The 19,433-nt window shown below is 33.5% G+C and overlaps 2 protein-coding genes and 1 non-coding gene across 3 annotated transcripts; 2 read left to right on the top strand and 1 right to left on the bottom strand.

Annotated features, from left to right (window-relative positions):
* The first annotated feature begins 54 nt into the window (after positions 1 to 54).
* On the top strand, positions 55 to 886 carry LOC150030250 (multifunctional methyltransferase subunit TRM112 homolog A-like). Its single transcript, XM_090309912.1, has one exon. The coding sequence runs from the start codon at positions 203 to 205 to the stop codon at positions 569 to 571; it is 369 nt and encodes a 122-aa protein (XP_090166038.1). The 5' UTR covers positions 55 to 202; the 3' UTR covers positions 572 to 886.
* Positions 887 to 1,885: 999 nt separating this feature from the next.
* On the top strand, positions 1,886 to 1,957 carry TRNAP-UGG (transfer RNA proline (anticodon UGG)). The gene has a single exon. It is a non-coding gene; the product is annotated as a tRNA-Pro (tRNA).
* Positions 1,958 to 12,136: 10,179 nt separating this feature from the next.
* Positions 12,137 to 17,347, bottom strand: LOC120076412 (uncharacterized). Its single transcript, XM_039030229.2, has 8 exons — positions 16,770 to 17,347; positions 16,543 to 16,683; positions 16,213 to 16,440; positions 15,064 to 15,274; positions 13,949 to 14,085; positions 13,300 to 13,380; positions 12,787 to 12,853; positions 12,137 to 12,699 (listed from the first exon to the last, which is right to left on the bottom strand). The coding sequence occupies exons 1-8, from the start codon at positions 17,108 to 17,110 to the stop codon at positions 12,391 to 12,393; spliced, it is 1,515 nt and encodes a 504-aa protein (XP_038886157.1). The 5' UTR covers positions 17,111 to 17,347; the 3' UTR covers positions 12,137 to 12,390.
* Between the last annotated feature and the right edge of the window lie 2,086 nt (positions 17,348 to 19,433).

Genomic DNA, 19,433 nt, shown 5'->3' with positions numbered 1-19,433 from the left:
ATGCTTATATATATATATATATATATGTATGTATGTAAAGATAATAAGCCTGCCTAGTACCTTGAAAGTTATTATAAATCCTCAGGCAGCTCTTAAAAACATGAATTTGGTATTTGGTACAGATTCTCTTGTAGTGTTGTGATACTGAATGCCTATTACCTAACAGATATCGAAAGGAAGAAGGCAAAGAGAAGAGGAAAAGATGAGGCTACTGACTCATAACATGCTCTCATCTAACATCAAGGGCATCATCAATGGCTTTCCGCTTCGAATCGAGGTCGAGAAAGTCGTTGAGAAGCCAGTCGACTTCAATCCAGACTTCCTCAAGAACATGTTCTCCAAGATCGAATGGAAGCCCCTTGTCGATGCTTCTCGGACTATGGGCTATGCCGAGCTTCCCGAGGAGGCTGAGGCATCAATGCTAGACTCCCATGACTTTCTGCAACGATTCCACCATGCGCTTCTGGAGTTGCATCTCGAGGAAGGCGCTCTTATTTGCCCGGAGACTGGTCGTCGATTCCCTGTCAATAAAGGTATTCCCAATTTGCTTCTTCACGAAGATGAGGTCTGAGTTTGAGATTTTACAAATTCCTTCTATTTTCAATTGTATTCGGTGCTAGAAAGGAAAATCCTAGGGTTTCGCTGGACCAAGCATAGGGTTTTTGTGGATGCTTTGTCATGAACTGGGAAATTAGGGTTTATGCCTTTCTTTGCTTTTGTTGGGCGTGATGGGATTATTCTCTGTTTACCAATTTGATGGGTGAAAACTAGTTCGTAGCATATAATTTCTATACGATTTTTAGTACTGCTTAAAGTAAGAAATATGCAAAATGGGAAAATCAAAGCCCATGGCCAGAGGCCAAAGGGGGGCTAAAATTATTCTTTATGTATCGACCTCAATTGTCCAATATTTCACATTTTGACATTTCCATTACGTAGATCAATTTTGCCACATCTTCCTTGTGTTGTTAGTTGAATGCTATTTGGCTTTGAGAGTCATCATGGTCATACGATTCTTTCCCCCGTTATTGTTATGCATAGATTTTGTTATTTTAAATTTACAGCTTCATAGATAGAATCTAAAGCACCAAACTTTTAGAATTTTAAAAATTTGGGCTCCAATAATTATTTCTATTACTGTTTTCTCCCAAGTTTCTTGGGTACTTAGTGTACTAGTTATTGTGGTAGTCCTAGTACGAAGTGGATAACTGTAGAAAACATCTAAGTAGTAAGTTCACTCTCAACTTCTCTCATGACTTTCTAGGGACTCTAACTTTTATTTGATTGATAATTATATAGAGTGAGATATTTAAGTTAAATGTTCTTGCATGCGTATGGAAATAGATTGAGTAAATCTCAAGTAATCTCTTCCTCTATTGGATAAAAGAGATTTTGAGTTTGCATGGTCCAGTAAAAAAATTTCACCATTATAACACACAAGGCTTCAACGAAGTAGCAACATGACTATAGTGCATATTTTGGCATGCATGGGATCGAGGGATCTTTATTTAGCTCAAAAAAAAAAAAAAAAAAAAAAAAAATCAAAAGTTCACCCTTTCAAAGCATTTGAGTTATAAGCCTAATCTTTGTTTTTTTCCCTTAAGAAAAAGCACCTAGTTTTTTTAGTCTTCAAAATTTGAAAATGATAATGTAAAGTAAATAAGTCTAATTGCAAACTACTCAAATTTCGAGTAAAATAAAAAGTAGTAGTAGTAATTGTAAATAGTATATATATATTTTAATTTCAGTATGTCGAGTTTTCAAAAAAGGGTAAGTCGAATGTTAAACACTCGACTTCTTCATTGCCTTTCATTTTATTATCTCAATATTCTTCGACTTCACTTTTTCATTTTATTATTTAGTCGAGTGTTAATCATTCAAGTTAGGGCATTTGGTCTAGTGGTATGATTCTCGCTTTGGGTGCGAGAGGTCTCGAGTTCGATTCTCGGAATGCCCCATTGAGTTGAATATTTGACTTTTTCCTCCATTTTATTGTTTTGATATTCGATCTCTCTTTTCATTTTATTATTTATTATATTCGACTTCTCTTTGTTATTATTTTTTACTACCATTTTCTTAACTCTTAATAATAATATATTGCTATTCTAAGATATATCATAAAAAATAATATTCCATTCACGTTTTCTTCCATAATTTAAAAATAATAAAATGTAAATTAAAATATTCATATTAATACAACTATTATCTCATTCATTTAAAAGTAATTAAAAAAAATTAATGTGATCCACAAGCGGATGTCGTTGATTTTGAGTTGGTTGTCGTCGTTGACTTCGAACTTGAGATTGCTTTGGTCTCTCTTAATGTTGCTCCCGTACTTCTGCAGGCGCTTCATAGTATAGATATTCATTATGCTTTCCACGGTCGTGATCATGTCCATGCACGTATAAAGACGATGGACTAGCCTCTGAATCATAATATCCTGAACCAAATTTTGGCATCATCATCAGATTAACATAATCAGTTTGGCTATGCGTTTGCATCATAGGGGTAATTCTTCCACATTGTGGACAACCTCATCAAACTCATATTTTTCTTCTCGAATAGGTCCCCTACGTCTAGGAACTGGTTGAGGAATAATAGGTATGTACATATAATGTATCTCTTCCATATAGCTCTTGTTGTTACTGCATATAGCAAGAATCTGGTTCAGATCATTTGCAACATCACGGAGTCTGCTGCTGTTCGATCTTTGTGAATTATAAAACAATTAGACAATATTTAAAATAAACTTAAATTGAAAATGATTAGATAATATTTATTTATGTACTAGATGACCCAAAACCATTCTCGGACGACTAACGTAGCGTCTTGTAATATCATTATATTAGTTGATATAGTTTTGAGTGACATCCCTATCAAACTGCCCAATAGAAACCCCATTGCAATAAACCTTGTGTGATCACACTACCAAATGTGCAACTTTTTTGGACCAATCTCCAGTTCTTAAATCGATATGCAGGTTCAGTATTACAAGGTGATGAGACATCTTGCTGAAAATCGAATTGTCTCATTATCTTGTGCGATCACAATACCAAATGTGCAACTTTTTTGGACCAATCGTCAGTTCTTAAATCATTATGTAGTAAGGGTTCAGTATTACAAGGTGATGGGACATCTTGCTGAAAATCGAATTGTCTCATTATCCTGTCAGGAAAATGTCACTCACCAATGTGAAAATATATGAGAAGACTTATCGTCTGCCACATGTTTTGACCGTTTGTACAGAAGGGTAAAGTGTCCATAACAACTTTTAAGGCTCCCAAATAATCTGAAACACAAAATATTACATTGAAAAATATTAAAGACATACAATAAAAATTTGTATAAAAATTCAATTTGGTTCAGTATTAATGTATCTGATCAGGTTGCAGCAGATCAAATATGTATCTGTACTGGCTAACTACATGTGTGGCTGTCCTAGTCACACAAAATTTGTCTCTCCACCTAAATTTTAAATTAATAGATTTTGAATTAACTAGATCAGTCATATAAAAATTAAATTGAATTAAAATAATATACCGAGAACCGTAGACTCGTCCAGCTAATTGAGTGTCATTTACATGTTGAAATTGTGGAGCCATTGTTGAAAATCTTTCCCAAGCCCATAGTTGCAAAAGTATCATAGGCCCAGCAATCTCGCGAACTTCAAGTTTTGTTGCTTTGCACAGCTATCTATACAGCCATGCCAAACATACTTCACCCTAAGAATACCGTCCCGCATCATAGAGGTTAGCTAACAGTGACAGGAACATCAAGTGAACAAAATGACTTGATTTGTTAGAAAATAGACTTCCACCCATCATCTGTTGTATATATGCTTGTGTTTATCTCATGATGGTTTCCTTGTTCGCATTATCGGTGAGCTCACTGAATTTTATTCCTAACCATATTAAACTTAACGTTGATCATTTAATTTTATCGACGGGTGGGTCCACATCGAGGTACAGTTGACAAATATGCAACCAGCATCATACATCACTCTAGAGATTGGCTCACCGTCAATAGGTAATCAAAACAACACTTCTATGTCCTGTAGAGTGATAGTGCACTCTCTAGTGGGCACATGAAACGCATGCGTCTCAAGTCTCTATCTCTCAACCAGTGTTGTGATGAGATGTAAATCTAGCTAAATGAATCCCAATCTGACAACATCATAAAATCCAGACGTACGAACTAATGGTAGTATTCGAGGGTGGGGTGGGATAGTGTGATGTACAACTTCCTCTTGACATCTACAGGATATCTGGCCAATGGTACGATCTTTCCATACAACTGATGATCGATGAATCGATTGGTCGTACAGAACATTGGGATAAATAGGTTCTGGATTTAAAGCCATGATCTAAAAAAATATTATTTATTTTCGAGTAAATAATGTACAACTTAGTAAATTATAATTAAAAAAATATTATATGCACAACAGAAATAGAATTTATAAGATAACAATATTATTTACACAATAAAAATTGTTTTACAAGATAAAAATGTCAATACTAAAAATCCACAACTGTCTGGAGTCTGTCTTCGTAATGAAGGACATTTGTTCGATTATGGCCTAACTGATTATAAAACCCACATTGTAGTCAAGTGCTTGATTCTGTCCAATCCATCTCGTTATGATATCGTGAACTTTTTGATCTACCAGGTTTCCTAAAAAACTATGGGTCAGCATGTAAGACAAACATATTAGGGTGTGTGATCCAGTAATCTTCATGCGGTAAAGGTTGAAATTGAGGAGAGTAACATGCAACATACGTTGACAATTTATAGTAGTCCTCAATAAAATCTTCGTAGTTCGTGTTAAAATGTGAGCAGAGTACCATAAAATACGAGCATGAAATGCCAAACACTTGCCACTTGTTACATAACAGTATTGCTCAGACCCATTTAACCTCAATATTTGAACATTTCCTTGTTTAGTATTGAGGTTGTGACGTCCGGTCTTCCCATGAAACACACCTTCATATCGATTGTATGATTGTACTTCATGTTTACTAGATCTTGCAACCCATTTATTATTTTTACCTGAATTTTTACTCACTTAGTATTATAAATATACTTGAAACAAATTGTTAGTTACATAAGAAAAAATAATATTAATGGGTGTATTTATCTTGACACTCCAAAACAACTCTTATTTCTTCTTTCTTTCTTTGAAATAATTTATGCATTTGAAGAATGTTATTTGAGCAAGAGCATTTATCGGCAACATTCGAGCTCCTTTGAGGACACCATTTATGCACTCTGATAAATTTGCCGTCATCCACCTATATGAACCCTCCATCGTGTGCTTGAGTTAATCGCTCTATACCAATGTTATAAAAAAAAAAAAAAAAATCAGATAGCTCCGATTTATTCCTTTGACGTCCTCAATGGATTTATTAAGCTTTTGAAATTGAGATTGACATCCGACACAACAAACATAATTTTTAAAGTGTTAAATTTGTATTTTTTTTTATTGAAGTTGCTGACGATATGTCGTAAGCATAATCGATCGTGACATTTTGGTCTCATCAAACCATTTGCTGGATTGTTCACTACTGAGATAATGCTAGCATGTTGATCTGAAATTAAACACCACAATTTCTCTCTAAGTATTTTAAGAACCATCCCCATGAGTCTGCAGACTCCTCATTTGCAACGGCAAATGCAAGTGGAAGAAGATGCCCGTTTGAATCAACTGATGTGGCAATCAGTAACTTTCCTCGATATCTTTCATATAAGTGGGTACCATCTCAAACCTCTTCATTAAGATAATGAAAGATGTTACAATATAATTGAAAAGACACAAGAACAAGAAAGATGGATCAGCAAGTGCACCCGGACATCTCAACTAGGTTGACATCTCCTTAGCACTCTCATCATATCCTAAATAGAAAAGTAAAGATGACAAAACAATGACATAAAAGCCGTGCCTGGTACAATGGGCTTACACAAGTGTAAATAACCTAAACAAAATACATTCAACATAAGTTGGAGGAAATATGAAGGCGTTCGAGTTGAGGCTGATGTCTTGAATGGAGAAATCTTCAAAATCTTTGTATAGAGAGCACCAAGAAGAGGCATTAATACGGGCTGTCTCGAATCTGTACGTCCAAGGAGAATCTTTGTCATGAAACACTATTTGATTCCTTTCGAACCATAATTCTGATAACAAGGCCTTGATTGCATTGATCCAAATTAATCTTGGCTTCTTTTTCATTTTAGGACCAACCAGAAGTTGGAGGACATTAGCCTTGAAGTCATTACTGAATACCCAATTGGTATTAAAGCAATTAAGCAAATAGAGCCAACATTTTTATGCATACACACATCTAAAGAATAAGTGTAGCAGATTTTCAGAGTTTGCCAAGCAGAGAGAACAAGCCCGTGGTGAGATATAGTGAGTAGGGAACTTCTTTTGCAGAATATCTGCACAATTTAGCTAGGGATAGTAGAGAGGTTGTTTCTTTAAGTGCTAATTTCGGGTCTTGAACGAGGGGTTCACCATCTAATTGGCCCCAGAGGAACTCGGTTTGATGATCGGATCACAAAACAATTGTTCATTAGAGGATCAACAGGACTTAAGGAACAAAAGATAATCTCAGGGGTAAAACAGCCGGCCGACATCTATTAAAAGCTTCTATACAAGAACCAAATGCCCAAAATATAAAAATTAGGATAACATGTCCTCAGTTGGCGTTTCTTTCAGTCTTCTCTCCACACGTGTTCCAGGATTGGTCTGCTTAACCATATACAACCACTTGGGTAACAATTTATATGACTCATCCCAGTCACCGAACACTTTAGCCAACACCTTTCTTTTTCTTTCCCACACCCTATGGTAAGGAAAGTGATATCCAAATTTTGTTTTTATGTGAGATTACGGTTGTGCCACGCTGATAGATGATTCTTCTCTTATGGCATCACAAAACTCTAGTGCAATCATCAATGAATCTAACTGCACATGACTTTGACTAAGTTCTGAGTAAAAACATGTATGTTGATCAATATGCATAGTATTCTCAAACAAATCATGTGACTTTTTCTTTGTTGCACGAAGTCTCCATTTGTAACCTTTTTCCTACTTTTTACACCGAATTACCCAAATCGTTGGTGTCGATTCCACAACCACATATGGTGCGTGACATTCAATAGCAAAACATTTAATTGCGTGTTGTAGCATTTCTTTGTCTTGACAAATCACCCCCTTATACAATTGGGTATTGTCAACAACCACATGAGCTACAATTGGGTTGTGTTCTCAAATGCTATCTATTACATTCATATCCAAATCGTTAAATGTATCTGAAGATAATTCACGTTTACGACCATCAAAATCCAACTCTTCAAATTCATCGTTAGTTTCTATTCTAAAGTCTCTATATTGATTGTTAGCCACCATATCTTCATCATCACAGGGTGGTGCAACTGATTCTGGATCAAGGTCAATACATTGAGTCGGATCTTCAAAATGACTAAAGGGTGCATTCAAGTTTTTATCCAACTCTACCCTACTCATATTAACATATAAATGCACTAAATTGGGGAATGACTCGTAATTGAGAACATTAAGTTCCTTGCATGACATAAACCTTATTGATCATGATAGTGTTAGATTAGGATGTCTATATATTATTTTTAACTGATTTGCTCTCATATCTACACTAAGTGACATCCCTACCATTTCAATTAATTGTTAAAAAGCCAAGTCAACTGTTCACATTTATGCTAAAATCCCCACATGGTAGTTGGTCATAATAACTCTATCAACACCATCAATCACATTAACATTTGTAAAACATAAATCCCAAACATCTGTCCGTCATTTTCTAAAAGGAAAAAAAGACAAACAATACATTATTAATTATCAAACTTAAATAAAACCAAAAAAACAAAAAAACAAAAAAATTAAAAAAATAACTTAGTTTGAACATCAAAATTATAAAAAACTAAAAGAATTGGGAAAAAAAAAACTTTTTATACTAAAAAAACTCTAAACTTCAAATTAATACTAAACTTTTTAAAACTATTTTTTCAAAATTAATACTAAAAAAAATCAAATATTATAAGAACTATATTAAAAAAATCACAATAATTTTGTATTAAACTAAAAATACTAAAGTTTTTAAATTATAAACATAAAAGTTTATAAGAATTATATATATAACAAATCACTCAAATTACTATTTTTGTGTTAAATTATAAACTAAACTTTTTAAGCTATAGACATCAAAGTTAAATAAAAAAATCAAATAGTATAAAAAAATATAAAAAGTCATTAAATTAGTAACTTTTTTTTTAATTAAAAACAAATAAAATACTAAACTTTTTAACTAAAAAACAATACTAGAAGATAGAATGTCATATAAAAAATGACAAATAAACAAGATTACTTTTTTTTTCTATTAAAAAATAATAAACAAAAAATGTAGAGATAACTAGAATTAACATGGTATGAACAAGATATAATGCCTAAAATCTAATGTTTTCAACAACAACAATAAATCCTAAAGACCCTTAACACTAATATTATTTAAAATGCAAAATAAAATATTAACACAGTAGATCTAACATAATATAAATAAAGAAAACTAATAACATTATTATATCAATATTAGTGATTCAGACTATTAAAAAACTATTATTAAATTGAGACTAACATGGTATAACATATAACATATAAGTATTTGATACAATATAAAAACTATAGGTTATGTATTATATTTGATATAACATATAAGTATATATACGTATAATAAGTTAGTTATTATATATATATATATATATATATATATATATATATAAATTTATTTTATTTTTTAAAATTTTAAATTTAAAAATTAACCCCTCCTCTTAATTCTCTCAATTCGACGTGTTGGTGGGCAGTTTTTTCACGCATAATTATTTTTTCATCATCTTCTTCATAGAGGAGTAAGGTGTGAAAAGTTCTGTTCTTTTCCTAAAAAATTTTCCTCTCTCTCAAACTCTCTCCCTCTTCCAAAATCTCAGAGCCCACACACTCTTGAGAAGTTCTCTACTCAAAAGAGAATGCAAAAGGTTCTGATTGGTAGTGTCCTCACGAATTGTTCGTGACCGATTCAAGGGTTTTGTGAAGAACAGTTCTTCAAGGGTACGTATTTCTCCCAACATTTTTTTGTAAAGATGCATGTTGTAATTTTTCTCGTTAATGAATATTTTTGTTCAGTGATTTTTGTATTATGTGAAAATTGAAAATTGGATCGATCCCTACTTCAGCTACGAACTTCATAGTTCCTTTGATTGGTATCAGAGCGATGGTTTTTTGTCCCAATTTTTATTGTTCTAGAACTGATTTTATAGATTTGTTGGTGGGTTGCATTCTGTTTTTTTTTTTAAAAAATATATATATATATATATATGATGAATGAATGTGAATGTTTACGAGATTGGACCTTAGTTTTATCGCTTTAATTTGACAAATTTTGGTTTGTAAGGGCCCTTTGTTTTTAGGCATTGATTGTGATAGAGTCCATATTTCTTTGTTTTTGAGTCGTTCGTGAGTTTTTCTTTTGTGCTTTTCTAGGGAAATTGAGGCCAATATCGAAGGAAATTCGAAGGAATTCGCAACTGTATAGTGGCTACTGTACAGTAGCGTTGCAACGTTATGCCCTAGCGTTGCAACACTGCGAAGGGCATGATGGAATGTTCTTTCCATAGCATTGCAACACTAGGTCACAGTGTTGCAATGCTCTGAGACGAAAAGAATGAATCTCTTTGTGCGCGGTCGGTTTGTGGCTCAGTTGATTCGTGTCTGGTTCGCTTGGTTTGAGCGATTCGTGGTTGGTTCGGGTGTTGAGTGGTCTGGTTCATGCGGTACAAGACCTAGTTCGTCTGTTTTGAATCGGTTGGCTATTACTTTTGTAATAGCTAGTTGTTTTTAATTAATTAAATTAATATAAGTGTTATATTAATTTAATTAGTTGTTTAGGAGTCCAATCTCGGTCCAATAATTGTTTTAAATTATGCATATGATGTATGATTTAATTTATATATTTATATGTCATAATGTATTCCATATAGTAGAATCCCACCATAGGTTATGAATTATTCATGCATCATTTATATATAAATTTTACAATATATAGTTGCATGATTTAATTTTATAACATGCTCATGCATCATATGATATAAATGTTGTAATATATGTTTGCATGCATCAATAACATAGCAATGCATCATTTATATCATAAATGTTATAATATATAGTTTGAATGTATGGATGGATGTATGTTATTAATTATTTCATTACCTTAGTATATAAGTGTTATGTATGTTAAGTAATAAAATGGTATTGCATGAAGCATGTCACTACTTTAGGTTATTTTATAATTGTTATAATTTACCTAAATATGCTTTAACATGCAATAATTGGTTTTAATTTATTTCAGTTCTTTTATAAAAGTTATAATTAAATGAAATTAGAAATTAAAATCAATAATTTAGAATTGCATACAAAACTTACATTAAAATCATTTTTCAAAAATAGTTTTAAAACATGATTCACATAAACCTACGGTCATATTTCTAATGAAGTTAGAAATTAGATTAATCTTTTAATCAATTTAATAGGATTAAACTGATTTTAATTAAAAGATTAAATTTGTAGTAAATGTATCCATAAGGGACCTTTTGTCAAAGGCTAGTTTTGTCTAAGTTGGGGTATTTAGGCTAATAAAAATGGAACACCCCTACCTGAGAACTGAACTGGAAAGGTGAATTAGATAAATTTGCTACTTATTGATTAGGGTTTATTAAAGTATTTAATCAATATCAATCAAAGTTGTTTAACTATTCAAAGCAGGTGTTACTTTTGGGCAAATTTAAATAATCGCTTAGTAAAATAATTAGCCGTATTTTTCTAAGTTAAATTAACCCTAAGTAAAACACTCAATGGGAGGAAAATGAGTATATGATACTTCATTTTTCTTTTTCTTTTTCACATATCTACCTATAAGTTCACACCGTGAGATGTATACTCGATCTTGATGCACCTTTGCTTGTGTCACCCTACGGGTGGTGTTTGTATAGGTCAATACCAAGGTGAATGGAGAGACTGTTTATAGTAAGTAGGAGCGGGACATGTGTCAACGCATCTCTCGATCTCTCTCATTAGTTTGTAGTAAATTTTCATGCTCGGCCTTGAGGCACCTTCATCTTTGCGACACTATGAATACAGTCCGCTTTGGAGATGTTACAATTGTTGTAAAGTGCTACAAATGATTTGATCCTGATCATTCATGTGGAGACATATGAGTGGAGGTATACTATACAAAGAGGTTTGTATAAGACTGCACCACAAAAAAATTAGTCTCATTATATAACACCATTCATAATAGAGATTTGCATTTCACCAGAACTCAGCCTATGAAGGCGATCTTTTTATTTGTATAGGTGAGAGTAACCAGATCACTGACTCAATAAGCCTACCATTTTGGGATTCGTTGATCAGGGAGTTGGGATGATTCCGGGGCTTGAACAATATGGTGTCACATCCTCCCTTGGCCCAAGAGAAGTTTGGTCATAATTGGACTATGACTTATTGTTTATTAAAAGAATCAGTTGTACTTAAGGAGTTAGATGTAATTCCAAGGGCTAAAAGGTAATTTTGGCTCATCTGTACTTACGAGCAATTTGTGAAGGGTCATCATTTTGTTGACTGGTTACATCTTATAGACACAGAAATATATCTGTAGTGCAAAGAGTCTTTAATGGAGTGGTCGGTCATCATTTTGTTGACTGGTTACATCTTATAGACACAAAAATATATCTGTAGTGCAAAGAGTCTTTAATGGAGTGGTCGACAATTAATAGATGTTGAATAATTTAATTCAATGAGTTTAATTAATTATTCAACTACCATTGAAACTTCAATCTACAAGCCCATAAGGTCCACTCTATAGCTCAATAGGGATTATTGAGAATTAATTTTGAATTAATTTGAATTGTTCAAATTAATTGATGAGATTAATTATATGTGATATAATTAAATTAATTATATATGTGATATAATTAATATAATATATTTGATACATTATAATATAAAGTTTATTTGAGAGAAAATAAATATTTGAATATGAAAAAATAACAAGTTTAATTTTTAATAACAATGATTATCAAATGTTTTATCATTTAATCATCCTATCCGTTGACTGTCATTTAACAAATGAGAATTTCGTCCATAAATCAATGGGTATATGGAAAGCACATCTCCATACGAATCATGTACTCAAATGACTGCTAATTCTATAGCACGTAATGATAACTATATTTATATAGTACGAACATTCTTGACCAAACACTACAAAGATTTGGTCACCCTCAATTCAAATCCAAGATCCAAGGCTTCTCTCAATACTGCTTGCCATTCTTGCAGCGTGGCGTTTCACAAGGGGGAGGAGGCACACCGAAAACCCAATCGAGAACGTTCAAATACTTGGATCGAAATACCTCCCTTTCCTGAGCATAACAATGCATTATAATGGAAGTTGATATGCTGAAAACTATCACATCCGCTCTCTTGAAATTCAACGATGGCGGCAAGTATCCCAAATCCGTCATGCTGCTGAAGAAGCTCTCGATACCTCTGGCGAGGCAATAGAGTGAGATTTCTATCCTCCTGCTTTTCTTCTCAATGGCCAGTGCTAAACCTGTTAAGAACTGCTCAAAAAACAGAATTTTATCAGGCCTAGAATGAAAGCTCTTGCTCCACCTAAAATTTATTGTAAAAGATAGTTCAAGCAATACCGTTGCAACAGCAACCAATGGAATGTTTATTTTCTTGAAACTCCTTGCGGTCAGGCATGTCCACATCCTGAAAAAGAATGCAAACCTTGATCTGTTAGAGCCGAAGCTTGATGTTTAAGAAAAAAAGTTAGGTGATGGCTCGGCAGCATCCTATCTTTGTGCAGCCTAGCCAATTAAATTGTCATGTGACAATTCTTTTTAAAAGAAAACATTAAATTATTATTATCTTTTAGTATCTTACAAAAAATGATGCATGATATATGTGTGGCTTAGGCTGCTCCTGATCATTGTCCATTATCAAGCAATTAATATTCTTTTGTAATCACTTATGATGATTTTATATAATAGTCGACTTTTGTTTGTTGACTTAGCATGTTGATGTTGTTACTCTTTTCCCCACAGTATCAAATCAAATCTTCAAGTGAAACAAGAAGTCCACATAAAAGTGGAAGAAAATAGTAACGACAAAAATAGAAGCCAATGCACAGAATATAGGTGGGAAGAGATACGAACCAAGCAGATGCACAATATGCAGAAAGGAAAAGACTTGATCTAGCAGTTCCGAGAAGTCCCCTTGCTAAAATTTCGTATGGCCTGCAGAAAAGGTCATATAACATATTCTTCATCTATCCAAAACATGGAAATTCGAAAAATACAAAATAATAGTTGGAAGAAGGCACCCAGAAAAGTCATCTCGATAAGCAAATATTTCGTAACAGTCTTCAAGAGCAAAATTATATTCACAAAATAGGTGGCAATCTAATTACTTGTTCTTGTTCAACCATGAAGGAATTGAATTATCATTTAAGCCAGATACCAACCCAAGAGTGAAACCCAAGAAAACGCCATTTAAAAACTGTCTTAAAAAGCTATATTTTTCCAACGAAAGGTTTGCATCAGTAAATTTCCAAATGTGTAAAATGAGCTGGAAAAAAAAAAAGAAAACCCTCGTTGCTCATGAAATAAAATCCTATGAAGGCACTCGAGTAACTAGGGGGCTCTTTAAGTGGTTCACTTGTGATGTAATCAGTAATCTAGACAATCTTTCAACCAGAACAAGCTGGGGAAATTAATTAAAACCTTACTTGAAATCATAATCTTAATTGAACCAAAACGTTTCATAATGTGTATAAATCATATGATAGTCAAATTGAAATGTTACCTATTCATGAGACCTTCACGATGAACTATTAGAGCTGGGATAAGATAAACAGGGAGGTAAACTGGCAATGCTCTTTTATATCCTCGAATGAGAAAGGAAAGAAAATGGCCACCACATGATTGATTTCCATGTATAATCTGCATTAAGCAAGAAAAAAAAAATCCTTAAAGTCTGAACTGCAATTTTAGAGAGACGTGAAAGCGAAAGCCTATGGGGTCGTTATGCAGACTGAAAATTTTAAACTTGAAAGATAACTGCAGATAGGGTATACTCTCAAAAGTAATTGCAATTTCTAGCTAGGGAGACTTCATAATCATTTCAGACATACAAATATCTAGTCGTCATCATAATTGACTCAATACAATTTGTGAGAAAACAAAACGAACTGGATAAATTGTGGAAAGATATTTCCCAAGTAATCAAGGAATACATTGAAGGGGTCTCCACTAGAAAAGTCCCTGCAAGGTCTTGGTACAAGCCTACAAATGGAAACGTTCATTTATAATATAATCTTTGTTTTCTCCCAAATTCCCACCCCAAGAATTTGTGGGGTAGGGAATGAACATAACTCATTTCTAATGTTCTGAAATGTGCCTTCAGTTTTCAAATGAACAGAATATCATCTGTTTTCAGATATTCAATTGCATTTAGTTGAACAGGATATTTGTTGTAGTTGTGTGTGCATGTGTGCAGAGATCTGTTATGACTATTTTGTATGTGCATTTAGATTTATTTGAAGCAATCTGTTCATATAATAGTGCTCTAACTTGTGCATTTTTTGTTCATGGAGAAGCACGGATCTTCCAATATTACAACTAGACTTCTTTGGGATGGTAACCAGCTGACAACTGAAAAAGTTCAAGATGCCAAGTAAACTGGGAAACAGGATAGAGTTGGACCAGAACAAAAGTTCAATTTTGCATCAGGTAAAATTAAGCATGTTAACGCCTAGAGTTGTTGTCTGCTACAATGGTTGATGTTCTAATATCTGAGTGCATTCACATATTTCATGCAACATATTAGGTACAAATACATATAATTTTACTTTTGAGAACAAAGGAGTTCTTTTTCATCTGGTTGAACAGAGATGAATACAAAATAAATAAATTACATACCATGCATGGAGTCTTCATTTGCAGATTTAATCTGACATTCGCACCCATGGCACTATAGTACTTCTCAATCGCTTTAAATTTATTAGAAGAAGGCATGCCTGATACGAAACTCTTTAAACCTTCCAAGATTACAGTATCCTTTCCACCATGTGTATTGAGAAAGGACCTAAATGATGGTGGTAAGCTATCTTGCTTTAACACGTAAGCAGACCTGATAATGATTCTCCTAATTAAGTGTTTGCTATTGTAATTATTAATCACTTATATGGATACTACAAAGAAATAGCACAAAATAATTTCACATGCCAGCATAAAGTAGTTAAGCATAAAGCACAATATGTTTCATCGGGATGATCAGAGAAATGACCAACATATTCCTCCACATATAAAGAACATATTGAGAAGAGGTGAAACACAATAAACAAACAAAAATTAGCTCATCACTAGATTTATTACTTTAGTTTAACCAATCAATGGTTGAGTTGCTTCAGTGCTGTGCACTGTAAAACAATTAACAAGGGCAACCATTCTGTTATGCACGCTATAAAATTAACTCAAGGGAACCGAGTTGTTCCCCCCACCACCACCAAAAGAGAAAAAAAAAAAAAAGTATTGATAAGCCAATCTAAACTTAGTCAACCATTTTTTACTTGTCAAGCTCAAGTCAGAACTTTTTCCAAGAAAGCTTATAGGTACTGCTAATAAGAGGAGTATTAAGAATAATTTTATAATAACATATATCAACCTGGTATAAATACATGGAATAAGTTTTTGGCTACTGTTTATAAGTTCTAGATGTCCGACGCATATACCATCCTGCTGAAATAACAATGAAACACAGTATTCACAACTGCATTATATCCAAAAATAGATTTTGTTCGACTGTTACATCATTTGTTTATAATTATGATAATACAAGTCATTCACTGGTTTCCCATCTGCTTGGGTTTGCATTAGTGTACTATGGATTAGGTGTAGTGATGTGAGGGTTGAAAGCTAAATTTATGATTCAGATGCCACGATCATGCAGGAAAATATGCAACGGGATGAGTAAAGCTTAAAACTGGAAAGTGACAATATTATATAACACTGTAGACCTACTATATTTGAATTAGCAGCAAAACATGGTAGAGCAGAAATATTTCTTACAGGATCTGGGAAGAGGAGAGACACATAAGGAAGATATCACCATAAGACCACGTGAGAGGCTTACAAATATGCCCAAACCGCTTGCTTTTAATCCCACAGCGCGATGCCAAGACCGCAGCACGCATAAAAATGTAGATAGCCAAGGTCTTATGTTGCGTATTTAACCCAGTCAGAAGCATCGACGGCCCAGCTAATGCTCCCGCTAATAGTGCCCTCCAACTTGCAGTCCTGAACTACAAGAGAACACTAAAAAAATCAAAAGGATAACCAAAAAATTTCTAGAAACAGCGAGAATTCAGGATTACAAGATCAGAATAGAAAAGAGTCTACCTACGGTGGCCTCCCAGATTGCCAACTATCTCATCAATGGAAACGAATGTACCAGCAAAGGTTCCAAGAAAGAGACCGTATCTCAAAGTCTCCTTCAAAGCCATGGAAATCGCATCTCGATTCGTAATCACTCCTTTCTTCCTAAACCAAACATAAATCGATAACACATTTGTTTACACACGGTAACATGCAGATAACCTTCACAACCAAATTTCAAACAACCTTACCCGAGGGAGGCCAAAGCCTTTCTCCGCTTCAATCCAGCGAGGACCGAGAAAAGAGAGAGACCACCTTTGAGACCAGCTCCAATTGTGAAGCCTTTAGCAGAAGCAACAAGGATCCGCCATAGCTTCCCGGACTCTCTCAACCGCGTCGAATCAAGCCATAGAGAAGAGGAAGAGCAGGAAAAGGACGGGAAAGATGATGAATCCGCTGAACCACAACCACAATGCTCGCAATAGGAATCGCCGGATTTAGAGTTAGCAGGTGCTTTGGCATCCCCATTCTGATGAGCACGGCAATCACATCCGCCGTCGGCGTCGAAGCTTCCGACAGCAGACGGCGACATGATGGTCCCGGAAGCGGAGGCTAGGGCTCCCCCTCACGAACGTGAGTTGAGTGGAAGAGGAAGCGAGATCCCAAATGGTAGCAGAAAGGAATTGAGAGATAAAACAGAGAAGCTTTGTGCTAATTCTTGCTTGAGCATGAATTAATTAACGTGAAATCCCTGTGAGTTTATAACACTTGAGTCTTAACCCATTTCTAACTTTATCATTTTTCTCTCTTCCTTTTCTCTCTTTAGTTTTGGTATGATTAGTGTCTTACATACTTAAAGAACGGAAGGGAAATTTTTTTTTTTTTTAAATTACTTCTTTTTTTTTTTTTAATTTTAAAAATTTGACTTGATTTTTTAAAATATAGATAACAAAACATGAAATTTATACGTTCAAGAGATATTTATAGGTAAAGATGTTCATTCTCCTCATGAGGTCCGTCTCGAATAGGATTGTGAATCGTCGATTGGATAGAAAATGGGAGAGAGAGCAGGGGGAGAGATTTCTCCCTACTAGCTAAACGAGGACAGGAACAGAGAATACATTTTCCGTCCACGGCCTTGACCCTGTCCCAGTCTCGATGAGTATGAGAATACATTTTCCGTCCACGGCCTTGACCCTGTCCCTGTCTCGATGAGTATTACACACACATAAATACATACATAATAATAATAATAATAATAAAACTCACATTCTGTACAGAATGTAAGTTTATAATATAAAACACATATATATATATATATTTGAGGAAATAGAAATTTTCTCATTAGTATGGTTAGAGAGGAACTTGAAGTAGAAGATGTCGCATCAAATTTTATAAATTGAGGTGTTACGTGGCAACTGGAAAATCTTATTCACTATTAAAATTTATTGAGTTAGGTTAAAGTCCACGCTTTCTTAAATTAGTTATTTATTATATAGTTTAATGCAAAGGATAATAGTACGAAGTTTTTGCTGTTCGTACCATACCTAAATAAAAACATGAGGCAAGGAATTAATGAAGGAAAAACACGTTGCTCCACCAAATCACGAATTTTAGATGGTTGTCTCTGATAATGAGAAAAATGAATTGCTCACTTCCAATGCTTTTCTTCCTCTTAACAATAATGAATATGATTGAGTGTTAGTTGAACTAGTCAAACATAATTCATAAATGATGTTCGAATTTTTCACTTATCGAACTTAAAAAAAAATAAAAAAACACGAAAGTGTTTATGATTAATACCATGAGCTATTTGAACAAGGGGAAAGAAAAAGCTTAATACCATGTGCCCAACAACACAAAAACCAAGTTCTCGTGAAAAATAGATTTTTATATTTATCAGAAAAAATGTGATTGTTAAAAAAAGTGAAAATGTCTCAATTTTATTAGGAAAGTATACTCTTTTTGTTAATATGGCTTGATAAATATAGAGTACCGACTTGATATTTCTCACTTTCTTTTGAAAATGATTTTGAGTTCGTTCGAATTATCTTTTCAAATTTTTAATTTTTAACAAAAGTATCTTTGACAACTACTCAAAGTAACCTATTAAAAATGATTTTGAGAAGTTGTTATAGATGAAAGCACATTGATCTAAATTCTATTTTTTTTTCTTTTTAGTGTTTAATTGAAAGCTCCTCTCAACAAAATACGAAAAAGGACCAAAATATCCTCGCACTTCACTTCTGCACCCGCCTACTCTACCAACCATCAATGGTAGTTTGACGATGTTTTAAATACAAATTTGAAATTATTAGTTCATAATATTTAATAATTGTCTTTCATAATAATTTAATATTTATAAAAACATTTTTATATACATCAAACCAAACATGTATATACTATATTTTTTTTTCACATGAAAGTTTTAATTCCAAATATCTTTTATTTCCAACCTGTGACTTTTGACATTGAACTGCCTTATCTCAAGTTTGGCAGCCAACCAACACCTACATTCAACTGTTTCTGAGGAAAAAAATAAATATTCCAACTACATTGATTAGTTCCTTACTTTTTTATGCCTAAAAATATTTAGAGTATCAAAGTATTTAATGAGAGCAAGAAAAATAATAATACATAATCAGGCCAAACATTTTACAGAGCCATAAACAGAAGATTTTCTTTGAATTCATATCTTTCACGATAAGTACATATAATTGCATTATACTACACGTTTTTTCTTACATTGAAAATTGTATGAATCCCAGTTGGTGAAAATCCTTACATACCTAAAATCTGGTATGTTACAATGAAAATATGAAAATTGGTTTCTGTGGAACATTCTTTTTCAAAACGAAGCTCCTGTAGCAGTCAAAATTTGGCAGTGATTAATATGCTCTATGAGCAGCACTCAG

This window comes from Benincasa hispida, unplaced genomic scaffold, assembly GCF_027475165.1.
Source record: "Benincasa hispida cultivar pf3 unplaced genomic scaffold, pf3_genome.v1.1 HicScf399, whole genome shotgun sequence".
Lineage (NCBI taxonomy): Eukaryota > Viridiplantae > Streptophyta > Magnoliopsida > Cucurbitales > Cucurbitaceae > Benincasa > Benincasa hispida.
This window is presented reverse-complemented; position numbering and strand designations above follow the sequence as displayed.

Excerpts from the sequence above, each read along its gene's own strand:
- LOC150030250 (XM_090309912.1), top strand. The coding sequence starts at position 203 with ATGAGGCTACTGACTCATAACATGCTCTCATCTAACATCAAGGGCATC.
- LOC120076412 (XM_039030229.2), bottom strand. The coding sequence starts at position 17,110 with ATGTCGCCGTCTGCTGTCGGAAGCTTCGACGCCGACGGCGGATGTGAT. Across the intron at positions 16,684-16,769 it reads AAGGCTTTGGCCTCCCTCGG|GAAGAAAGGAGTGATTACGA; the intron begins GTAAGGTTGTTT and ends TGTTTGGTTTAG. Across the intron at positions 14,086-15,063 it reads AAATGAAGACTCCATGCATG|ATTATACATGGAAATCAATC; the intron begins GTATGTAATTTA and ends TGCTTAATGCAG.